The sequence below is a fragment of the Eucalyptus grandis genome, chromosome 6, assembly GCF_016545825.1.
Source record: "Eucalyptus grandis isolate ANBG69807.140 chromosome 6, ASM1654582v1, whole genome shotgun sequence".
Taxonomy (NCBI): Eukaryota; Viridiplantae; Streptophyta; class Magnoliopsida; order Myrtales; family Myrtaceae; genus Eucalyptus; species Eucalyptus grandis.
The window spans coordinates 55,529,067-55,551,932 of record NC_052617.1 but is presented as its reverse complement, the minus strand read 5'-3'; the positions used below and the strand labels follow the sequence as shown (position 1 = coordinate 55,551,932).

The following is a 22,866-nucleotide window of genomic DNA, read 5'->3' as shown; positions in this document are numbered from 1 at the left end:
CACCGTGCTTGCAATTGGAAGTATGCGGATTTAACTATTATTTGATCCCACCGCATAATAATAGCAAGTCTTAAAATTCAATAAGCCTAATTAATGATTGTAAGAAGATAGAAAAAAACATAAAGAGGAAAGGGGTAGAAGAATTGTTATAGGTAATAAAGAGATTGTGGACATCTAAAATTTAGCTACACGTTTGGTCATTTATTGCATAAAAAATTTTGGGATCAAAATCGACCCCTAAACAAAAAATTTTAATTTTTTGCATTGCATTTTAGGCATTTGGACATCATAGAGCATGTCCGCATCCAATAAATTTCATATAATCTAGCTTCATCGTGCTTGAATTTGAGAAGCCAGGGAAATACTTTCAGCCGGCACCCGAATTAGCAAATATCTTCAAAATATGCTCGACTATGAAAGAGGCAAGTAGATGGTGACAAGGAAGCAAATCAAGAGGACCAATCAATCCACAAATTCACGGTCAGCCAAGAGGAGAGAATTGTGGAATGTTTTCAAGTGCAGCAAGTGAGAGAAATAAAGAACGAAAAATAAGAGGAGCAAGCCGGGTGAATGATTGCGGTAATGGGAAAGGAAATAGAGATTTGCTCCATCAACCTCGCCATCGAATCTCCATCAAGCCGAGCGTCCTGCATCACCTTCCACGGTTGATTCCAGCAACATCAGTCTTCCCGCCATCGTGCTTCATTTCGACGCCCAGCAAGCAACCTGCCGCTGTCTGAGATCTCCACTGTCCAGGTATCCACTGCTTGAAGTCATCGTCCATAGCCGTGCCTACAAGTTCCCGGCGACAATCCATATCCGTACCTGTATACGGGCCTTTGTTGAGCTGAATCTCAGCCCTCATCGTGAGCCACGCCGGCGTTGCCGATGCTTGGGTCTTGCACAGCCATTTAACGACCACGCCAGGCCTTGATCATTCCCTGCAGGTTTTCCCGGCGCTCCAATTCAGTCCATCCGCGAGGCCTCGCTTGTCTTGCCCCCATTGCAACCCAAGCCCACTGTTGCTGCCATTCGTGACTCATCAAGTCTATCTTGTGGATAAGGTAGTCAAGGTTTGACTAATTTCATGCAATAGTTTTATTTTAATATATGATTTTAAATGCATCATAAAAGTCGCCTATTATGAGAATTTTAATATACTAACGTGATAGTATTTAGAACTAATTCCATAGTATGTCATTAAAAACTCATCATGCATATCATACAGCTGTATCATTCTTGATTGCCATTCAGTTATTAAATTAGTGCATGTAAAATCGATCTCTATCATACAGAATGTTAGGGTTCATTTCTCAAGTCTTGCATGTTAATTAAATTAATAAAATAAAAAGATTAGTATAGATGAATGTTAGTTAGTCCTAGTCCGTCCATAACCATGCATTTTGCTTGCGTATTTTCTCCATCATAGTTTACAGAATTTTTGTGATGATGGATAGCAATTTGCTTTGCTTGCTAAGCCTATCAGGATTCTTTAAAAATTCTCTGTAATCGTATTACTGGTTATTGAGTGTTATATTCCCTGCTTGCATACCTACATGATTAACCCTCACATGTTAGTGAAAGGATAACAAATAGACGACGACTGCATGTAAAACATTTTCAAAATAATGAACGAAAGTATCAAAAAGTGTACATTCATTGCTTGCGTACCTACATGATCAACCCTCACATGCTAAAAAGCCTTTTTCTCGTAGTTCAGCTGCGAGAGGGTCATGACAAAATAATATCAAGTGCCATAATTTTGTAAATATTTGAGCTAACAACTTGCTAGATTTGAGATAACTATACAGTCTAGTGCTTTATATTGGGCAACTTTGAAAATTCGAGTAAAAAAATTGGTTCATCCTTACGATTTGTGCAAAATTAATATCAACATGTGAAAGTATGTGCTAAGCGCCTTACCCTCGTGGTTCAGCTACGAGAAGGTCATGACAAAATAATATCAATGTGCTAGAATTTTGTAAATATTTGAGTTAATGGCTTGCCACATTTGAGATAACTATAAAGTCTAGTACTTTATATTGGGCAACTTTGAAAATTCAAGTCAGAATTTGATCCATCCTTATGGTTTGTGCATAATTAAGCTATGTTTATTATATGAAGTTTTCGCAATTAAATGAGGAAAGAATATTGGTAAAAACAACAAAGCTAGAAAATTTTTAGGAGGAATAAAGAAAGAACAAGAGGAAAAGAAGGCTAGCCATATCTATTCCTCTCCCAGCCTGAGTGTGGCGCAAAAGAATTTTACCACAGCCCTGCCCCCAAAATCCTTTAATCATGGGCTTTCACTCAATTTATTTAGGACTAGAAAGTAAGGATAGCAAATGCCTTCACGAGCGGATTCGTGAAGAGCAATTGTATCCTTGCCTGAAGTAAACAATTGAGCTCAATCACCTCAGTTCCAACCAAAAAGGCTCTAACTTTGACTTCACAAGCCACATTCACGACCAGTCTAAAAATGTTTAACTTACCTGGGATGGTTTCGTCAGTAAGTGTAATTGCTGAATTCCTTATGATGCAGAGAGCAGTACTGGAGATAATGGGTGATAATGAGCGTCAAGATTGCAAGGGTTAAAGGAGAGGCAAATGGAACACAAACTAAGAAGTCATATGATATAATCTACACTTGAATTATGGCAGAAGTTGCATGAGTTTCTGGAGAAATGAAGGTATAGGATTAAAAAGTGGAGATCTACCAATACTAAGATGCCAAAATATCTACTTCTTGTTATTAACTTTGGGTGGAACATCTAGTCATCACTTGAGTACTGTAATAATGTCAGAAAAGAGGTCCGCATGTTCACTGTAAACCTGTGTCTCAGCACGGGATGACCCTGCTATGCCCTCTTAGACAGGAATTTCTGCTTCACAACGAACAGAAGCCTCACTCCACAGTAGATCATGACAAGAAGCAGAGGATCAGTCTACTAGTACCTCCATGTAAAGATTAACCCTTACAATGGCATCAATCAGACAGTTTTTGGCTGATGTTGTATATGCATTGGTCCTAGCCATGAGAAAGAAGTCAGGATTCCCAATAGCATCCCCTGCAGATGCTATTTTATCAGCATGCTCATCACCTGGTATTACCAATAAATGAGGCAGTTTGAGAGGAATCGCAGTTTTATGTGTTTCTATGCACCTGAGTTTTGAAAGAGAAAATCACAGCTCAAATTCACCAAGGGCAGGCTTGTATACGTGCTTACCACGCATATGCCCTGAAATGACAATGATAATGATACTTTTCAGCCACACTTCTTTGGCCATGCTTGATCCTGAAGAGGAAGTAATTTGAAATCAGTAGATGCACAGTTTTCAGACAGAATTCAGGAACGACTAACTCAAAGAATGACAGTTGACCCAGAATTTGCTAACAAGGTGTATACTTGTAATAACTTCTTTCACATAATGTCCGACTGATTAAAATTCAACATGTCTGAAACTGAAACATAGGCTCAAACTTGGACTAATTTACAATTTGGGACTAGGTAGTTCATAATAGAACTTCAGCGCTCATGGAGTGAGTAATTAAAAGAAAAGGCTGAGAGCTTTGTAGAAGGAGCAGCATTATACCTCTCTCGGCTGAAACTAGTACCCCTAGAAAACAGCGGCAGCTCCTGCTGCTATCAAGTCTTTCGCAGTCCTCCGAACATTCAAAGAATTTCCCCCTCCAGTATCCAAAATAATGATAATCTCTTTTTATGGGTGAAACAGTCATAATTAACAGCCAGATACCGACAAAAAAAAAGATTCAATGAGAACCGTTCAGATAGTAATAAAATGAAAATTTTAAAATTCAGCAACATCTCTCATTCCCAAAGTATGCACACAACCTGGAACTCGTGGCTTACCCCTCACCTTTAACAGCGCAGCAGTACTCACCAGTTATTGTTGATCTCTTTCTTATTATTCACCACTTCATGCATTTGCAACTTAGAAATGAATGTGCAGTCTGCACTCGTAGCTTGTCCTCTTCAACAAGTTCTTAACATCTACATCTACATAAACAAAGAATCCTGGAAACATGCTTTTCGCCATCAGCATTCCGGGGTAAATGCAAATCAAGTGGCGCGGATCTCAGCAACCCAACATCAGGGGAATCAACTATAACAGGCAAATTCTCAAGGCTATGCCACAAATGAGCGTACAATTTAACCTCCGCCCACAATTACGGCAAGTGTAACCAAACCAAATCCAAAAAAACACACGTCTACTAAACTCATCTTCGTGGCAGATTTCCACTTCCCTCTTCCGTCAAGATTCTGTAATTTAGTATGTCAATAAAGCATATGTCGGTAATTTCGATTGAAAGAGAGTGAATTCAAACATCTTTCTCAGCACAAGTATCAAGGAAAATTGTTTAAAAAGTTTTAAACTTATTTCACGTTGTTAAATTCAATCTTAAACCTTTCAATTTTTCCAATTAAGTCTATTCGACTAATTTTGGCTGAAAATCGTTAACATAGACACCAACCTTGTTACGTGACACATTCGGCGGTGACAATTTTAATAATAATTTAATTTTTAATTTTTAATTTTTAATTTTTTTCCTTCTTTCTTTTTCCCTTTTTCCCTCCACTGGCCATCGCGAGGCCTCACGGTGGCCAGCAGAGGTCACTGATTCACTGGCATCAGGTGAGGGACGCCCGGGCCAGGCCTGGTGAGTAGAGCCAATTGATCAACCCAATCAGTTGCACTTGCTTTAGCGCGATAATAACTATTATATCCACATATATGCTACGCCACCTTAATTACAAAGAATTAGGAGGATCTCAGCACAAATTCTCGGTTTCTTTTTTTCCTGTTAAATGATGCGCCTTAGTTAAGTGAGTCCAGCACCTATGAAATACGAACTTCTATTGGACTTTATTTCCCTCCTCACTAATCGAAGGGAATGTGTTTGATTGGTTGAATATTAATATGGACATTCACTTTGTAAAAAAAACTTGACTACAAATGGATATGAATGATGTTCATAATTGCATTTCAATAAGGCAAATATGACCGTACCCCCATTCGATGTATGGACGAGTAATACACGAGCAAAAGTCAAAGGTGAAATTCAATTCGGATGATGGTGTATGGAATTGAACATTTCTCATATGAATAATCGATGCATGAACGTTTCATTGTATGAATGTCAGGCAAGACCATGGAATTACCCGGGAAAAAACGATTCATCCAAGGTGGACAAACTACATTGTCGAGCAAACAGAAATCTGCACTTCCATATCATATTAACTTCGGTACACTCAAAGACAATAGAGCTCTCAAATCTCACAAGCAACCACCAAGAAAAGGTAGAAGGAGGGAACTATATTACATCCTTTCACCGAGTTGAATCCAAAGCTTTCTAAAGCCAACTTATCCTGTATTCACAGAAACACTTACTGAATCATTACACTGACTTTATTATAAGGCTAGACTTTTCAAGAGTTTTCTTCCATGCGTGGAAACCATTCGGTGAACTAGTTTCAACGTGAAAGAACCCAATCACTAGCGCAGTCAATGGAGACCTATTGCAACCATAAAATCCCTCACAACATACCCAAACATATATAGATAACATTATTATGGTCATCTCCCACTACTAACTGTTGGCATGACATGGCTTTTCATGCTATCCATGTACCCAGTGCTTGTGCTGGCAATACTATTCATGTACACATTGGTCTTCTCTCCCAATAAACAAACTGTCTCCTCTGGATTCACATCGATACCATTGACCCATGGATGGTTAGCCATTGCTCTAAGTCCTTCCAGTTCCATTGCTACTTCCTTCATGGTTGGCCTCTCCTCGCTTTTTATTCTCAAGCATCTCTTTGCAAGATTGGCAACTTCTGTCACCTGCTCATTATATTCTCCGTTTGCAATAATTTCCTCAACAATGTGAAACAATTTGCCCTTCTTCAATGATGAAAGAAAGTACATTGCCAAGCTCCTCTCTTCTTCGGATTGGTCAAAAGAAAGCGCCTTCTTCCCCGTCAATAGCTCAACTAGCACTACCCCAAAACTGTAAACATCACTCTTCTCTGTCAATTGGCTTGTGAGCAAGTATTCAGGGTCTAAGTATCCCAATGTTCCCTGAACCATGGTTGACAATTGCATTTGATCAAGTGGGACTAATCTTGAAGCTCCAAAGTTGAAGACTTTCACGGTGTAACTATCATCCAAAAGGATGTTTGCCGATTTGACATCTCGATGAATAATGGGAGTGGAAGCTGTGGAGTGCAAGTATGAGAGGACTCCAGCAGTTTATGAAGCAATTCTCAATCGAATCTCCCAAGATAGCTTTGATGATTTGTTTGGATTGTGGATGTGGTCAAAGAGGGTTCCATTGTTGATGAAGTCATACACCAATAAAGGCACCTCTGTTTCCAAACAACATCCCAAAAGTTTGACCACATTACGGTGATTAATCTGAGAAAGCACGATGACTTCATTAATGAACTGTTCGATTTGGCTCTGATCCACAAGCTTGGACTTCTTAATCGCAACTACCACATTCTTTGGCAACAACCCTTTGTAAACGGTACCGTATCCTCCTTGGCCAACTATTCTACTCTCATCATAATTGTTGGTAGCTTTCTCTAGCTCTTCAGCGCTGAAGATTTTTGCATTTTTTGTGGTTCTGTCATGTTCATGTAATTGTTGCTGCAAAAGCAAGCCACCATTTTGCTTGAAGTATTGTTCTTTGAGCCTAATGAACTTCCTTTTCTTGTATCCGAAATACAGAAAGCCTATACCAAATAGCAGCACTATTATGCCCCAGCAACACCTGTGTATAACACCACTTTTTTTAGACTGATTAATCACACAATTAACAGAAGATTGAGTCATTGTAACTTGTAAAAGCAGCCACGCTTTGAAACTTTCTCTAGAATTATACGGCGAGGTTTCCTTTAAAAATTAGTAGTTTTGGGACAATTTGCGTCTGAATTAGAACAACGGATTTGGTTAAGCTAATCTACGGAAAAAAGAATAGCACGAGGGCCAATGCATATTAAAATTGCCGTCAATTAACGGGTTTAATCGACAAGAAAAATGATATATATAAACTCGAACTAACCACAAGAATGCTTATTTTCTTTGCCCAGGGTACTACAATATACTTGCTTACAATTCTCTAGGTCTTATGCAACCAAATCCATGTCTCAAAGCATGCATATATAGGGACTTTTCGGTCGAACTATGCATGAGTTTAAATAACTCAATACAAGTCCTACCTCAATTTCTAGCTATATCTCTTTTGATGACATGAAAATGGCAAGGACTAGTAACTCTGAAGACATCTTCTCAAATGGCTTAGTATATGGTACAGAGGCTCTGTGTAACTTCCTCTTTGACTCGTATCATCACCTCGGATAAATTTTATCATATTGCTAGTAATTGACTTTCTATCTAAATGGCTTGTGCAAAAAATGAAAAAGTTACCTAGGTTGTGTACCACACATTCGAGAAAGACGAAACAATCATTCAATCATTACTTTCAGTCCTTAGATGCTAATCAAAACATTAGAGAGAGAAAGAAGTTTGACTTTTAGGAAATAAGAAAGGATTAGGATTATTTAAATTCGTGGGTATGTTTACGCTTATTTTACCTCTTAAAATGAGAACACTGTCCACCCTAATTAGATTAAAAGAGCATGTAAGTCCAGAATCTAATCAATCATTTTCTTCATTTTGCCATTTAACTGCATTTGGGAAAGGAGGCTCGGGAAAGAAGGCAGTTTAAGCAAATCATTGGGGATGGCAAAGAGATGGGGCGAGGTGAGGGTGAGATTTACATCCTCCGGCCCTAGCTTAAATTTAGTAAAGAAGTTGCGTACCCACCGCATGCCTCAAGTGGAGAAAAGTCTCTCTCTTTTTTTTTTTTTTCTTTTCTTTTGTCTGATTTCCTTGCCATTGTATCCGGCCCCTCAATAATAGTAAATTTCATAAATTCAATAAGCACAATTCATGACTGTAAGATGATAGAAACGGCATAAAGAGGAAAGGAATTAAAGAATGTGTCACAGGTAGTAATAAGCTAATAACTGTGTGCGAGAATTGTGCAAATATTTAAGGCTAACGGCATCCTAGATTTGGAGATAACTGTGTATTTTTCACACAAATGCCCCCCACATGGGCGCGCCCTTACGCCCACAGAGGGAGACTTGTGGTGGTAGTGCTGGTTGTCTCGGCCGCGCCCAGTTCCGACTTCGCCAGAGGTGATGGCTACGAGCAACTGAGGTGATAATTGATGGAGCTTGTGGGCAGAGAGGGAGAGATAAGAGATAATTTGAGATTATGATTTAGTGTGTGATTATTCCTAAAAGGTAAGTGTATTATTTTAAGATCATTTTTTGGTGATCAATGATGACACATAGTTCTCTGTCTAGTTCGACCTTTGTTTTACCATTCTCGACAATATAATTAAGATTTATGCTGCAAGAAGGCCGCTGACCAAAGCATTGACATGTTCCAAGTCTTCTATACCTATCTTCACAAATGGCAATTTCGTGACTTGTGAGATTATCCGAGCCATCATTTTGACAAATCCAATCGACCGACCTTGCGTGTCCACGCCATAATATAGGATTAATAGCACCGAAGATGATTCGTTTACAAGTCGTGCAGCAGAGATATTAATATTGGCAAGGTGATCTCAATCGACGGAGAATGTACTCGCATATAGCCAAAACCCAAGTCATCAAGTCAAAAAATGAAAATAAAAAATGCTAGAGTACAGACATTGACACGAGTGAAATTAATATACTTCTGAATTTTAAGAAAGCTCAATTGTGATGTAATTAGTAACGTGTGATTTACGCAATGTGTTAGATAATCTCATTTGTCTTCTGCATAGAAACTTCATTGAAATTGATATAGAAAAGTTCCATTTTAAATTTTTTTAAGTGAGGGAAACAATGGAAGAAAAATCAGGCGAAGATGTGAATAGTTATTTTTTCTCATAAATCACAATGAAATTTAGTTAATTATTCTCGAAATTAGCTAGGATAGTATGTTTCAAGCGGGAGGCACTCCAAGTAAGATCAAAGAACTTACCAACCAAAATATTCATCAAATACGATGGATTAGCAATGCATCCTTGTCCATTTTCACTGCCCTTCTTGCCATAACCATGATATCCTTTTGGGCATAAACATGTATAATTCCCCTCAGTATTATTGCACTTTCCCTCACATGGGTACTACACTAGATCCGCGCATTCATCAATATCTACATAAGTAACACACGCACACATATCAAATGTATCTAATCTCATTGGATCATAATAATGTGAAGGACAAGTCAAATAATGTTGATGTTATAAATGTACCATGACAACCATTCTCTAGGTAAGGATTGCCTTGGTAACCTTCTAAACAGGTGCACTTGTATCCAGAGTCGTTTTCCGCGTTGGTGCAGTTGGTGTTCTGGGTGCACATGTAGCTTGCGGGGTCCTTCATGGCGTCTTCGCAAGTGCGGTCCCCTATTGCCCAGTCGAGAACTACGGTGGACTTTCTAGATTTAAGCTGCTCAAAGTCGCCAACTGAGAAGTTGTAGGATCCAATTTCGGCGACGAAGGCATAGCTACAAGGACTGAAATCCATGACGTAGGCATGCTTGTAAAAGCTCTGAAAGGAGATTTCGTAGTTTAAGGAGTCTGTAGGGATGCTCGTCTCGCAACATCCAATACCGGAACATGACCCGCTAGTCACGTTCGTAATATTGCTGCACAAAGACACACACCCAAGAGTGAACTTCTCACGCCCGTCGTGGAAGTAGGCCAACGTGTCGCAACCGACGGCGGTGAACTTGTTCTTGGTGCTGGATATAGGGAATTTAGCTAGGGTGAGCCACGGATAAAAGCTTGAAGTCTTATCGTATCCGGAAGAGTTATAACAGTCCCGACCGACCCAAAGTGATACCCGCATCTCGTGATCCGTGACAGAAATGTCACTTATTTGCAAGTTAGAGCTTCTGTTCCGAAGGTAAGGTGTAGGAGGGTCGGTAAGGTGGTCACAATAGACAATAAAGGATGAGAAATTGAAGTGGCAATCAGAACTGCTGTCGCTCGATCCAAAGGGATATGGAATTGAGAGGTTTCCGCAGGAACTTTGGCATCCAGGCTTCGTGATTGGATAATCAGCTTCTGCTGCGTGACTGTGGTATGGACCCAATATGATGATCCCAAGCACCAAAACTTTTAAAAGAAACTCATGGATGTCCATGGTTCTTCCTTCGACTCTCTCCATGTTTTTTTTTCCTCGATGAATTGATCCGATGGGTTCAGGGGTATATAAGGAGAAGTAAGATGGATTTTTCCTTTTCGTTTTTCTTTTGGGTCAAGTAACTGTAGTTATTGGCTTAGTTTAAGCTGCGCTTGCATGAGATATTTCAATGATAATTCCGAGTGTGACGAAGTCTTGTGGAGTGCGGAGACGGTTACATTTTCCAAACGCGTGATTTATTCAACATAGTTTTCTTGAATCTTTTGTGGCTACTCATCGAGAAGAACAAGCCATTGGGAGCCAGAGACGGGAGTACTCTTGTCCAAAAAGAGCTGCTCTGACTTTTCAAATAGTCTCTGAAAAGATTCTCTGGATTCTAGAGTTTAAGGCAGTGTCTCTCCCTCCGTGGGAAAACAAAAGTCCGGTCTTCTCCTTTCCGAATCGATTTTTGATGGTTCGAATACTGGGGCAAAACTTAAAAGTTCTTTTTTTTTAACAAGAAAGAGACTCCTTGGTAAACTCTAAAATACAACAATACCAAAACATAATATTGCACCGTAACTCTGGATCGTTAAACAACAGTCTCTTTATTTTTCAACGAATTTCATTGGTTGAAGAACAAGAACTAATGATAACCTTAGACATTTCTCTTCACAATATCCTTAAATTTCTTTATAGACCTTTCGAAAATCCCTTACTGCCTTTGTAGTGGGACGACGCATTGGTAATTCGTAGGTGTTGATGACTGCCTCCAAGTGGCCTTTGCGGTTCAACATTCGGCAAATTATTAAAGACTGGATAATCACTACCGAGCCCTGACTCAATCTCAAAGTCTGGCCCTTCTTCAGCATGTGGAAGCTGGGGTACTTCGAGCAATGACGGTACAGGATCTGAAGGTGAATCTGTAATGCGAATGTCTACTTCTGATGAACTCAAATTTCCAGGCACATCTGACGAAGCTTCATTCTCTACGATATCAAAATTATTTTTCCAGCTTAACCTCCCCATTCTTGTGCTCCTTTGCTTTCTGTTCCTTCTGCCTAAGCCTTTTTTGTCTCTTCCTTTCCAGAATTTCAGCTTGCCTACAAGTCATCAGAGCAAATCTTACCATATTAGATGAGGATCTACCTTTGAGAACTCGACCACTTAAGAAAAAAAAGAGAGTAAGAAAAAGAACCTCAACAAAATGCAAAAAGTTTGGCTAGTGTATAATTAATGTTGAAAAAGCACCCAAGCAAGGATGACAACATGTACTATATATTCATGAATTGAAGCCGCATAGAATGGTAGGAGAAAAAAGACATGAATTAGAAATGCGATTCCCACATTAACTGAGGTCAAAGAAAGAAGAATGGCATGACAAACAACCAATAAAAATTCTAGTGATATTGAGAAGCTGAAGCAGAAAATGACTCCAAGCATTAGCAAAGCTGAACGGTATAGCAAACTAAACAACCACAAACATAAATATCAAGCACAGCACACCTTCTCTGAGCAGCTTCTTCTTCCTCCACCAGTAACTTCTGGAACCTCAAAGCTTCATCATCTTTATCCGCAAGCCACGCTTCGACCTGAGCACAATCAGAAATTACAGTAATTAGACGATCGCCCCATTATTCCACATCAATGACCACTCTCAGAGTGTTCCAGAAATTTCTGGAACAACTTACATGTCCAATTTAGTGATAAAGAGATGCAAAAGAGAACAACCAATAAATTGAAAAGATAATAAAGAACTCTTTTTACCAGTTTCTGTTCCAACATGAAACACGTGAATGCAACCAAGTTCTTAGGGTCCAGACCAATCTTTCCAACTTCCTTATCGAAAATGAATCTTCGCATCAATAAGGTCGGTCCACTTAAAAAGGTTTTTTCACTTGCATCATCAAGAATGCCAAACAGATCTTGCGAAGATAGAGGAAATCTCGAAGGCCTAGCCTGGACAATGTCCTGCAAGAGTATTACATCTTAGATAGAAGACTATTACATGACGATCAATATCACACAGAAGACAGGTCAGGGGCCAAAAATAATAAAGTTCCCTCACCAAAAGAGATGAACCAGCTATTAGGCAAAATTGCGGCATTACAGGAAATCCAGGCTTCCGTATCAGTGATGCCAAAGATTTTATAACAGTAGTCCCAGGAACATCCTAAAATAATCACCAGAATTTGCGTCAAAAGGAAGATTACAATCAAAAGAGAAATGAAAGCAGAAAGGAAGGCTTAGTAGATATCGCACATCATGCCACAAATGGTAACTCCTCAGCAAGAACAAAACAAAGAAAGAGGAGGAACATCAATGACATAGAAAGAAAAAGAGAATCTTTAATGTAAACTATATGCATGCATGCATGCAAAAATAAGTGGAGTTTTAGCACAGATAAGGAGATCTATTGGTATTAGCGTAAATATAACCATACTAAGTGAACAAAACTCCATTAGTGGTTTCAGTTCGGCATATGGATCTATGTAAATTAGACATGCTACAATTTCAATTCCAATGCATCGAGTGCAAACAATTCCTATCTGGGAACTGACCTGAGTTTGGCTCGCATCTTACTCGTTTCATGAAATTAATGAGGCATTTCATGGGCACAGAGTTTATCTACCTAAGGATGGCTTCATTGATATTATGAAAATAAGATCTATGCAACTCTATGATCAAAGTACCAACAAAATTCATTTGATCATCCTCCTAAATTTAATTGACAGAAAAGATGCTGTAATCTCATAGCTTTACCTCCATGGTAGAATTTTTCAGGGATACTATTTCCTTTGCTTCTTCAGCAGATAGCTGCAGTAAGAATACCAAATGAGCTGGAGAAAACAAGAAAGCTACTCCATTACACAACTTAAGCACCACAAGAGAAGAAAAAAGAAAACAACTCGTTACCTTATCCCAGAAAGGTCCTAGTAAATCTCTATTTTTGGAGCTATCCTACAAGATGGAAAACAAACCCCACTGTAAAGCCAGAGGTTAAGCAAGGAAAACAGTGATTAAGCACAAAAGCAAATGCAGCATGTAGCATTTACAAAATGACAATCTCCTGAAGCTGTTGATGCTATAGCAATAGAATCGGCATCAGTAATTCAACCTTATCAGATGATTAAAATAAAAAAAACTCAACCTTATCAAGCTTTCTTAGCCGATGATGCACACGGATGTGCCTTTTGTAGTTAACGGATGAAAAGAATTCTCGATGGCACTTATCACACCTCTGCATAGGAATCTTCAGTGGCCAACCATGCAAATCTGAAACCAATGGACAGAAAAATGTACGATTTATATGTTGAACTTCAACCCCTGGAGAGGGCAAAGAATACAGCATCTCCATTTCAATCTCCACTCTACTTCTACTGATGCAGTTTTTCCTTTGACCAGTACCCTTGGACGTGCCCTCATGAGCAGCAAGAGTAATTACTAAAGACTCTCTCTCTCTCTCTCTGGATTATACACATGGTTATACTGTGAGGGAGAAAAGCTAGGTGACATAGGGAGGAGGAAAGAAATTCTAGTTTTACTTAGAGCAACGACTAAACTCATTTTAGATAGTCTCTTGATATGCAGAAAAAGGCCCTGAACAAATTAACATAAAGCATATACACAAAGTATAGCTCACTAAAGCCAACTTTGATGACAATTAATCTTTAATTACAGCCAACACAGATGATACCTTGATGATCTAAAGCTTGAAGTAGTGGATGGATCCACTGAAATGAGTTATCCCCAGACCTTGGCAGGGACAGAAGAGGTTCTTTTCCTATAGCTTGCCTGATGAATGTGTTTAAAGAATCATTTCTGTCCTCCACTTTCATCCCATCAAGAGCGTTAGACGTTTTGACTTTTGCAACCGACATTAATCCACAATGAGCTTGATGATGATATTACTGTGAATAAGACAAAAAGAAAATCAGAAGAACACAATGTACTCAATGGCACAAAAATAATCGCCAGTATTATATCTGCACTTAGATAAGGAGCCCAAAGATGTAGCCGCCAATGCTTCTGTTTCACTTAAGAGCATTAAGCCGTAAATCACACAAGCTAGGAAACAAATTTCTTTCATACACTTGCAGAATATCAAATTCTATGTCCTTGACATTGCCCAATGCATGTCAATACCTCAATACTTTTGATGAGAAGTTGTAAATCCTAGGAAATCCTATGCAATATAAGACAGGCTGCTATACTTTACAATGTCGAATCTTCATGGACGCACCATATTCTAACGGTGCATAATTCACTTATGAATTTTGAATTAACCAAAGAGAAATAAATCCAATTACCACCAAACTTCTCAACCTTTATCACAAATTCATGTTGTCACTAACCTGCAAATTAGCTGTATTTACAGACCCACCCTGGGAAAACTAATTCCTCAGATATGATTAAACAAGCAGCTTGAAGGACACTCCATGGCAAAAAGAAAAAAACGTGTAACAGGAAAAGGCCCAAAACTTAAAAGCCATCACCTTCACAACCAATGAGTCCCTCCCACATCATGAGAACCTAAGATATGGCCATCAAATCTCCAAGAAAAATTGGCGCGATATCATATCTGCTTGAATGACAACTTATATACGTCGAAAGGCAAATAATTTAAAATCACCCAGTCTTAACCAAAAAAAAACTTGAGCATCGATCTTCAACCAACCAGCTTTACACAATATAACAAGCACGTAAAACCTTCGCTAACATCACATCAGCCTGAGATTGGAATTGGAAAAGGAAACACAGTCATATCTACATTAAGTAACATCATGAACAACGAACCAGCCACGATTCAATCAACCTCTACGCACGACGAGACTCATCGAATCGAGAAAATCTCAAAAATCTCTAATCCGTACCCTCTAATCATCCTCCTTATTCCGTCCTCCCGACCGGCCGCAGCCGGCACGGAATTGATCGGGAAATCGTCGAACCAGATTGCGGGAGAGGGAGCTGAGATGAGACTATCCAAGCGCGCGATCTATCGGAGACAACTGACGGCGAAAACGGAAAGAGGCAGATCGAGAGCACGTCGAGAAAGGCGATTCACGTAGAGCAGAGGGGGGCGATCAGTTCACTCACCAGTCCGTACCGCCGGGGAGGGGAGATCACTGAGCCGCGGGGAGGCGACGGAGATCGGCGCGGGGGCGGGGCGGCGGCGGGGGCTCGCCGGGGGAATGAGATTGGGGAGCGGTCGGAGCGCGAGAAAACCGCCGGAAAGCGAGAGGGAGCGATCGGCGGAGCGCGAGCGAGTGAGGAGTTTTCGAAGGAGAGGAAATATCATTTGTACGAGGGGAATATAAAGGTCACTGACTGGAACCCTCTCGGGCAAGAAAAAAATGAGAGGAAAAAAATGAAAAATTTTGGAAAAATCGATATTTTCCCTGATTCTGACATGGCGAAGCCCCCAGCTGCACGCGCGGCTTCGGCGGTAGGTCGGGCCACGCGCGTCGTGAATTCGGTGAGGGTGACGGATGGTCACGTTTTCGTTTAGCGGGCTCTCCGTGCTGACGTGGAGTCCTGCCTTAATGCTCGCTTGCCATCACGTGGTCAACGCTGACTCCGCGCTTGATGAAATTGTCTGAGAATTGAGAATTTGTTTTGAAAAGAGGAAAAAGGAGTGAGTTTTTTCCCCTTTTTCTGAAATTAGTAAATAGTTCCAAGGTGAATTTCGCAATTTGACTAATTCTTTTGGACCCCATTAATCGCTGACGAATGCATGCCCTTACAATCTAACACTCTATCTTGCACAAGTAGATGAGGTTGGCGTCATTACGCCTTGAGCCCAAAAAAAAAAAAAAATTCAATTAATGAGATAGCAATTCGACAGAATTGTAATAAAATGGGTTTCATTTAAAAATCATAGATGCAGAATTTTATCCGAAATTAACCGAATGAGGACGGCTTACCTTCTTATGATGTTTAGATGGAAATGAAAAGGGCATTCATCTTAGGATGCCATTGCAATAGATTTATGACTTTTTTGATAATTCTCCCGTCAAAATATCATTTTTTCTAACCCAAAAAGGAGTTCTTAGGTAAGGGATTCTTTTGACAGTTGAAATGATCATCGAAATAGACAAATGCATTTCAATTATTTTTCTCTAACCGTCCGATTTGTAGCAGAATTATACCCAAAAACAAAGGCCTTTTTCCATTAAATCTTATTTGATAGTGCCAATTTCACCCAGTAACTCCGTATCAATACCTATTTTTCGCTGTTTTCTCTTTTTGTGAGGCAAACGTTTAGATCATCCCTCCTAGCAGACGAAGAAGTCTTCTTTATCAAAGACAGCAAGGCTAGAAATGGATTGAAATTATCTTGACTGTGGATGAGTTGAGGAGTGGTGAGTTGTATATCATGTCATAATGACGAAACTAACCCTATTCTCTATTCAAATTTCCCACAAAAATGTTAGCAAATCATATTATAGCCTAAGGTATGACACTTCACATGGATCAATTTCTTGTATATTTTTAGAATTTCACAGACCACATGAACTAATACTTAAAAATAACATAAGTTTGTGAGGGATCAGGTTGAATGAAAAATTGAAATTACAATTTAAGATCACAGAATAATTAAAATAAAATAAAAAACATAGGTTCATCATGCAAATTCATGTTTTTACCTCAGTCAACATCGTTGGTGAAATTCTCATAAAAGCGTCTTTATTAGAAGGGCATGCTATAGAGTCTGCCTTCGAGAGGCACACCAAAATTGACGGCCTTTCCATGGAATTTTAAACGAGGCTGCTTGGAATTTGAGACATAGAGACAACTTTTATAAAGTCCCTTCGTCGATAGATTCCTATTTTAGTTCTCCGGTAAGAGTTGTAGGGTAAAGTTCGACGATGACGCTACCATTTTTGCCATATTATATTCGGCAAAAAAACTTTAACAGTACCGTTTTTGCCATATTATATTCGGCGAAGAAAACTTTAACTCTTTTGCTATATCTACCAAGAAAGTTGAGAAGCCAAAATCAATCAAACCATCTTCTTTATCAAGAATCCTACTTTTCCTTTTGTCATTGTTTCATTTTGAGTTAAGTTAGCCCCGTTACACACGACCAAATTGAATCCTTAGTGCAAGTCTCTTTTCAAGTTTCAAATCAGCTTGAAAATTCTTACAATCGATTGTAACATCACAGCGTGAGTTGCGGACCTAATAAAAGCGAACCTCAAATTCGGGATCGGCCAAATCATTAAAGCTCACTGGCCTTCAAATTGGGGAGACATCAGTTGGCCTCGCAAGTCGCTGGTTGGCTTCTCATGTCAAGGTCAATGTCGTGTCGCATGGCATACGGAACATAGAAATATGAGTCGGCTATTCAAGTCGTTGCTTCGCTTTTTATGTCTAGGTCATCGTCAATTGCATCTGATGCTTTGGACAAGGAATAGTACTGAATATATCTTTGTTTTAAGTTGAAAAAACAAGAAAAAAGTTGCTTTTCTTTAGAGAGTCAAAATCAAGAGCAATAGTGACCGATCCTCGTGTGGTTGAGGGATATGGCAATATATACTAAAGTTTTTAAATATTAATAACCATGTTTCCATCAAATAAATTTTGTAAAAAATTGATATTTTACCTCTTAGGGCGCGCATGGAAACACTTATGTTCTTTTTTTGTTCCATGGAACAGAAATAAAAAAAAAAAGTGTTTATGTTCCGGGGAACAATTTTTGAACAAAAGAACGCGTTTAGTAAGTGTAAAAAAAAACTGTTCTTAGAATAAAAAAAGAACAGAAACACGTTTGGTAACTACAGTCAATTTCTGTTCCTAGAATAGAAAAAAAAACAGAACACGTTTGGTAAACGACAAAATCATTCTCAAGAGATGCAAGCCAAGAAGACTATATAATGACAAAAATGAAAATTGTTGAACTAACTTGTGTAAAACAGATCATAAGTTGCATTTTGAGCTACAAGAAGTACATAGTAATGCTACATATAGAATGCAACCATGAAATTCAGCCAACACAAGGCAGCATTACCCTTGGTTATTACCTTCTTACAATGCCGCACAACCACGCTGCGCCCCGACTTCGGCTGGTTCTCCCCCTTGGTGGTGAAATCGTCGTTGAACGCCCTCGCCACGTGCTTCACCAGCCTGTCCATTCCACATCACCATGAGCAACAAAACAACAATCGAAGGAAACCCCAATCCAATCGATGAACTGAAATTCCCCCCTTCCAAAACCGAATCAAGCAACAACACAACATCACTCAAGCCCCCGCAGAATCGAAGGATCCACTCGTTGAATGGATCGATCGAGCGTCGGTCCGTGCTCCTCGAGCGAGCTGGCGAGCTTCCGCCGATCGAGCAGCTCGCAGCTCTCGCCAGCTCGAGCAACTCGCTCGCTCCGCGCTCGAGCTGGCAGTTGCTCGCCGCTCAAGCAGCTCGCTCGAGCAGCTCGAGCGAGCAGCCGTCCAGCATTTGCCACAGATCCGGGCGAGCAACGCCGCTGAGGCTCGAGCGAGCAGCCATCCAGATCCGCCGTAGATCCGGGCGAGCAACGCCGCTTGAGGCTTGAGCGAGCCATCCTAGATCTCGCCGTCGGCAGCCTCAAGCGAGTGTCCTGCATTCGCCGTCGGCGAAGGTGGGTTAGATTTGGGAGGGGTGGCTCTCGCCGAAGCCCTCGTCGACTGGAGAAGGAGGAGCACCAGAAACGTACCTGGATTCGGAAGCTTCAGCCAGTGAGTCGGCAGAGTGAGGAGTCGCTGGAGAGTCAGCCCGAGTGGGAGGCGTCGGAGAGAAGGGAGAGACGCCGGAAAAGGGAGAGCACGAATGAACGAAGGAGAAGGGAGAGCACGCATGAACGAAGCTTCAGCCGGTGTGTTCCAGGTTTTTGTTTTTTGTTCTTTTCATTTTTGTTCTTTTTTGGCTTTGAAGAAGTGTTTCTGGATTCCATAAGTAACTTTTTTTGTGTTTTTTTTTGCTCCAATTTTGTTCCGGGAACAAAAAAACAAAAAAAGTGTTCAGAAACAGAAACAAGAAACGTTTCCATGCAAGCCCTTAGTTGATTATTTATTTTGAAGCTACCCATTTTTTTTTTTAGAATGCGTATATACAATCTAAAAAGAGGAAAATACAATTGTTCAAAGTATAAAACCCATCCACCCAGAAACACATTGCATGCGTACAATCACCAACTCAAACCAATTTGCTCTTGTTGATTTTTCTTTTTCTCGTTCTCCTGATTTGGGGTTGTGATCTTTCCCCCTCTGCATACGCTCACTACTGTTTTTGCTTGACTTCTTAAGTCTTGGCGCTGTAATGAAAGTAGCCTGCATCATTGATGTTCTCTATTAATGATGTAGTCAAGGTTGGCGGGTAATAACAAATTTAAGAATATTATAAGGAGAAATGTCAAAGGTTATTAACTGATGAAATTTGTCAACAAATTGGCTCTTTTTCATCAGTAATTGCCATGCAACGACCAGCCATTACTGTCACGCCCCGAACCTCGAGCACGCCAACATCCCACCATGGTCATGCAAATGCGACATTCCCAGGTAGTGTCGCTGACCCTATTCATTTATTATTGCGCAAGCGGAACGTATTATAAAACCCCTGACAATAAAATACGGGATAGAAAAGCAGGAAACAATTTCACAACCAATCACTTACATAAACCAACGGAGTTATAGACGAAGGCCTACAACCAAAAGTCTACAAAAGACCGACTCTTAAAAATGAACTGTCCTACGACCTACAAGTCGAACACGCTCTCCAATCCTTATAACTTCACCTTTGCAACTCCTCAAGGCCAACCAAAGCTATCTGGCCGCTCCGTCCACCAGGGACCTGAAATTTTAATCCCACAACCGGGATGAGACAATGTCTTAGCAAGTTCAACCCCCTAAACCCTTATTAGAAAGAAAATACACCCAAGGGTGGCCTAGCCACATCACACGAGAACTTACTCGCCTCAATTCCTTCCTACGGTTTAGCACAATTCAAATCACTCAATCACAGATAGTAAATAGGAACTTAAACAACCGAAACGCATTCACTTTCATATAACCAACAACCACGGGGGTCCTGATTATAAGACTAAATCGTTATGACACGTCCCATTCCATGCCGCACAATTCCGTCCCATAATCTGACCCATCAACAACACTCAACATGCATTCCAATTGTCATTCACTGCCAAACAAGGGCATAGCCTACTCGCAGGCCGGCTATCTACTAACATTACGGCATTTCTAGAAGAATAAAGGTCCAGTTGGTCCCGCCACTACTGTGACCAAGCCACGTCATTCTATCGACGGCATTTCTAGAAGAATAAAGGTCCGCCGGTCCCGCCACTACTGTGACCAAGCCACGTCATTCTATCGACGGCATTTCTAGAAGAATGAAGGTCCAAAGTCCCGCCACTATTGCGACCAAGCCACGTCATTCTATCGACGGCATTTCTAAAAGAATAAGGATCCATCGCTTAGCCACTACCGCGACCCGAGCCTTTCAACTAGCACACGACAATTCGATACCGATCCCTGGATACTTTACATTTCACTCACATAATCCAATTACGATATTAACCATTAACAATCCAATTTCAATGCCAAACTCGACACTTGGAATTTTCTAAATAAAATCCATACTTTTCACAATCCACACTCAATTTATAATATCCAATCATCAATTTCAAAATCTGACTACACAAAAGTAGCGATCGGCACAAAAATTATGAGAATTTAGGGTCATAACAAAATTTTCGAATTTAATAATTAATTAAATTTATTCCGAAAATAATTAAATAATAATATTTTAATAATTTCGAATAATATAATATTATTAAATTATTAAAAATTTCGAAATATTTAAATAAATAAAAAGTAAATTCCTTTATGTCACATCACAGTTTATATTAATATAACCACTCACTTAACCTTAAATTAAACACAATTTAAGTTAATCAAACACCTTAATATAATCTACACTTAAATAAATTAAACTAACCACCTAATAACACTTAACATAAACTAAGCACCCATAAAGCATCATTAACCCTCTAATCAAGGTTTAGTGAGTTAAACTCACCGGATTAGCGAGCCGAGCGGACCAAAACGACGAGGACGACGCGAGGATCGACCTTCCTCAAGGCGGGCCGAGCATCCGGGCTCGGGAAGGCGGCCAAAACGGGCCAAGACTAAGCTGCCATACCCATTTTTGCATCTGCTGTTCATGGGCGGAGGAGGGCTGTCCGGCGGCGATTCGGGCGGAGGAACGGCGGAGGAAGGAGGCGGCAGCTCGGACGGTGGCACACGGCGGCCAGGCGAGGTCTCACGGTGGCCGGAGGTGGCTGATCCGCGACCTACAGCAGCCCACGAAGGTGAGGACGAGCTAGATCTCGACGAGAGGTGGGCTGAGACGCACGGCAGCAGTGTGCACGAGAAAGACGAGCGGCGACGGACGACGCGAGGCGAGGACAGCATGCGGCGAGCGACGGCTCCCGACGACGTTGGCTGCTGCTTCTACCCGGCGTCCGACCAGATCTGAGATCTCGAGCAGCAGCAGAGGGGAGAAAAAGGCGGCAAAGACACGCGGGCGAGCGGAGCGCGAACGGCTACGGCGTGCGAGCAGGAGTGAACGGCCATGGCTGCTCTAGCTTCTTCTTCGCTGCCATTTTTCTGATTTTCTCATAGCAACCATGGAGGAGAGAGGCGAGGGGGGAGAGAGGAAGAAGAGAGGGAGGAGAGAGAAGGAGGGGGCATTTATTTTTCTTTTTCCTCTTTCTTTAATCCAACTAAATGGGCCACCATGACATCATCCCATGTCATCTTCCACTATCTCCTCTCCCACAACATTTTTTAATGGGTGCAATATCATTTCGCCGAGGTCCAAATCCTTGTACATCCAATTTCTTCAATTTTCCTTTCAATTCTCTTCTAACTGAATCCAATTAAAATCCACAAAAATTATCCCATGATCCTAATAAGATGTGTGACATAACCGGGCTTCCAACTTCTAAATCCTATCCCAATTTTTACGGTTGAATTCAATATGGTGCGATTTCAGCATGCCTAACCTACCGGGTAGCTTTCAGGGAAATTTTCTTGCATCCGACCTAAGGGTGATCAGTCCCCAAGTTTGACGCGTTAAAATCCCTTAATTGCTTCGTCCAATAGGCTAGTCCTCTCATGAGTGGCCAACTCAGAGAGACGAACTATATGCAAAGATGAAATGCCCGACTCAATCAACTGAAAATAGAATTAGAAAAATCGGGATATCACAATTACGGTCCAATATTATGTTTTGGAAATGCTCAAACATGGAAAGCGTATGTTCTTGTCCTTTCCCTGTCAACTTTTAGTTTTTGCATTAATACGAATGCTCCAAAAGAAAAAATTGCCATGCACAAAAGCAACATCCCCAATATACATTGTATCAAAAATCGATAGGGAAAGAGAAGACCGACGTTTTCTTATTCCCACGTAGGAGACATTTTCTCGCAGACTCTAGAATCCTAGATTAATCTTTTGGGGATAATTTGAAAAGTAAGAACAACTCATTTTGTGACAAGAGTTACCCAGTCTCCGGCTCGTAGTATAGCTTGTCTTCTCAATGAGTAGCAAAGAAAGATCCAGAAAAGTATGTCGGATTTATGTTATGAACTTTTGTA

The 22,866-nt window shown here is 40.4% G+C and overlaps 1 protein-coding gene and 1 pseudogene across 1 annotated transcript; both read right to left on the bottom strand.

Moving 5' to 3' along the window:
- Positions 1-5,316: 5,316 nt before the first annotated feature.
- Positions 5,317-10,836, bottom strand: LOC104452344 (annotated as a pseudogene).
- A 35-nt stretch (positions 10,837-10,871) lies between these two features.
- LOC104428444 lies at positions 10,872-15,515 on the bottom strand. Its single transcript, XM_010041435.3, has 9 exons — positions 15,315-15,515; positions 13,915-14,128; positions 13,369-13,493; positions 13,134-13,178; positions 12,981-13,034; positions 12,286-12,390; positions 11,985-12,188; positions 11,724-11,809; positions 10,872-11,320 (listed from the first exon to the last, which is right to left on the bottom strand). The coding sequence occupies exons 2-9, from the start codon at positions 14,096-14,098 to the stop codon at positions 11,221-11,223; spliced, it is 903 nt and encodes a 300-aa protein (XP_010039737.2). The 5' UTR covers positions 14,099-14,128; positions 15,315-15,515; the 3' UTR covers positions 10,872-11,220.
- Positions 15,516-22,866: the final 7,351 nt, after the last annotated feature.

Coding starts and splice junctions, on each gene's coding strand:
- LOC104428444 (XM_010041435.3), bottom strand. CDS start 14,098: ATGTCGGTTGCAAAAGTCAAAACGTCTAACGCTCTTGATGGGATGAAA. Junction 12,391..12,980: donor TGAAAAATTCTACCATGGAG/GTAAAGCTATGA, acceptor TGATTATTTTAG/GATGTTCCTGGGACTACTGT. Junction 11,810..11,984: donor TCATGTTGGAACAGAAACTG/GTAAAAAGAGTT, acceptor GATTGTGCTCAG/GTCGAAGCGTGGCTTGCGGA.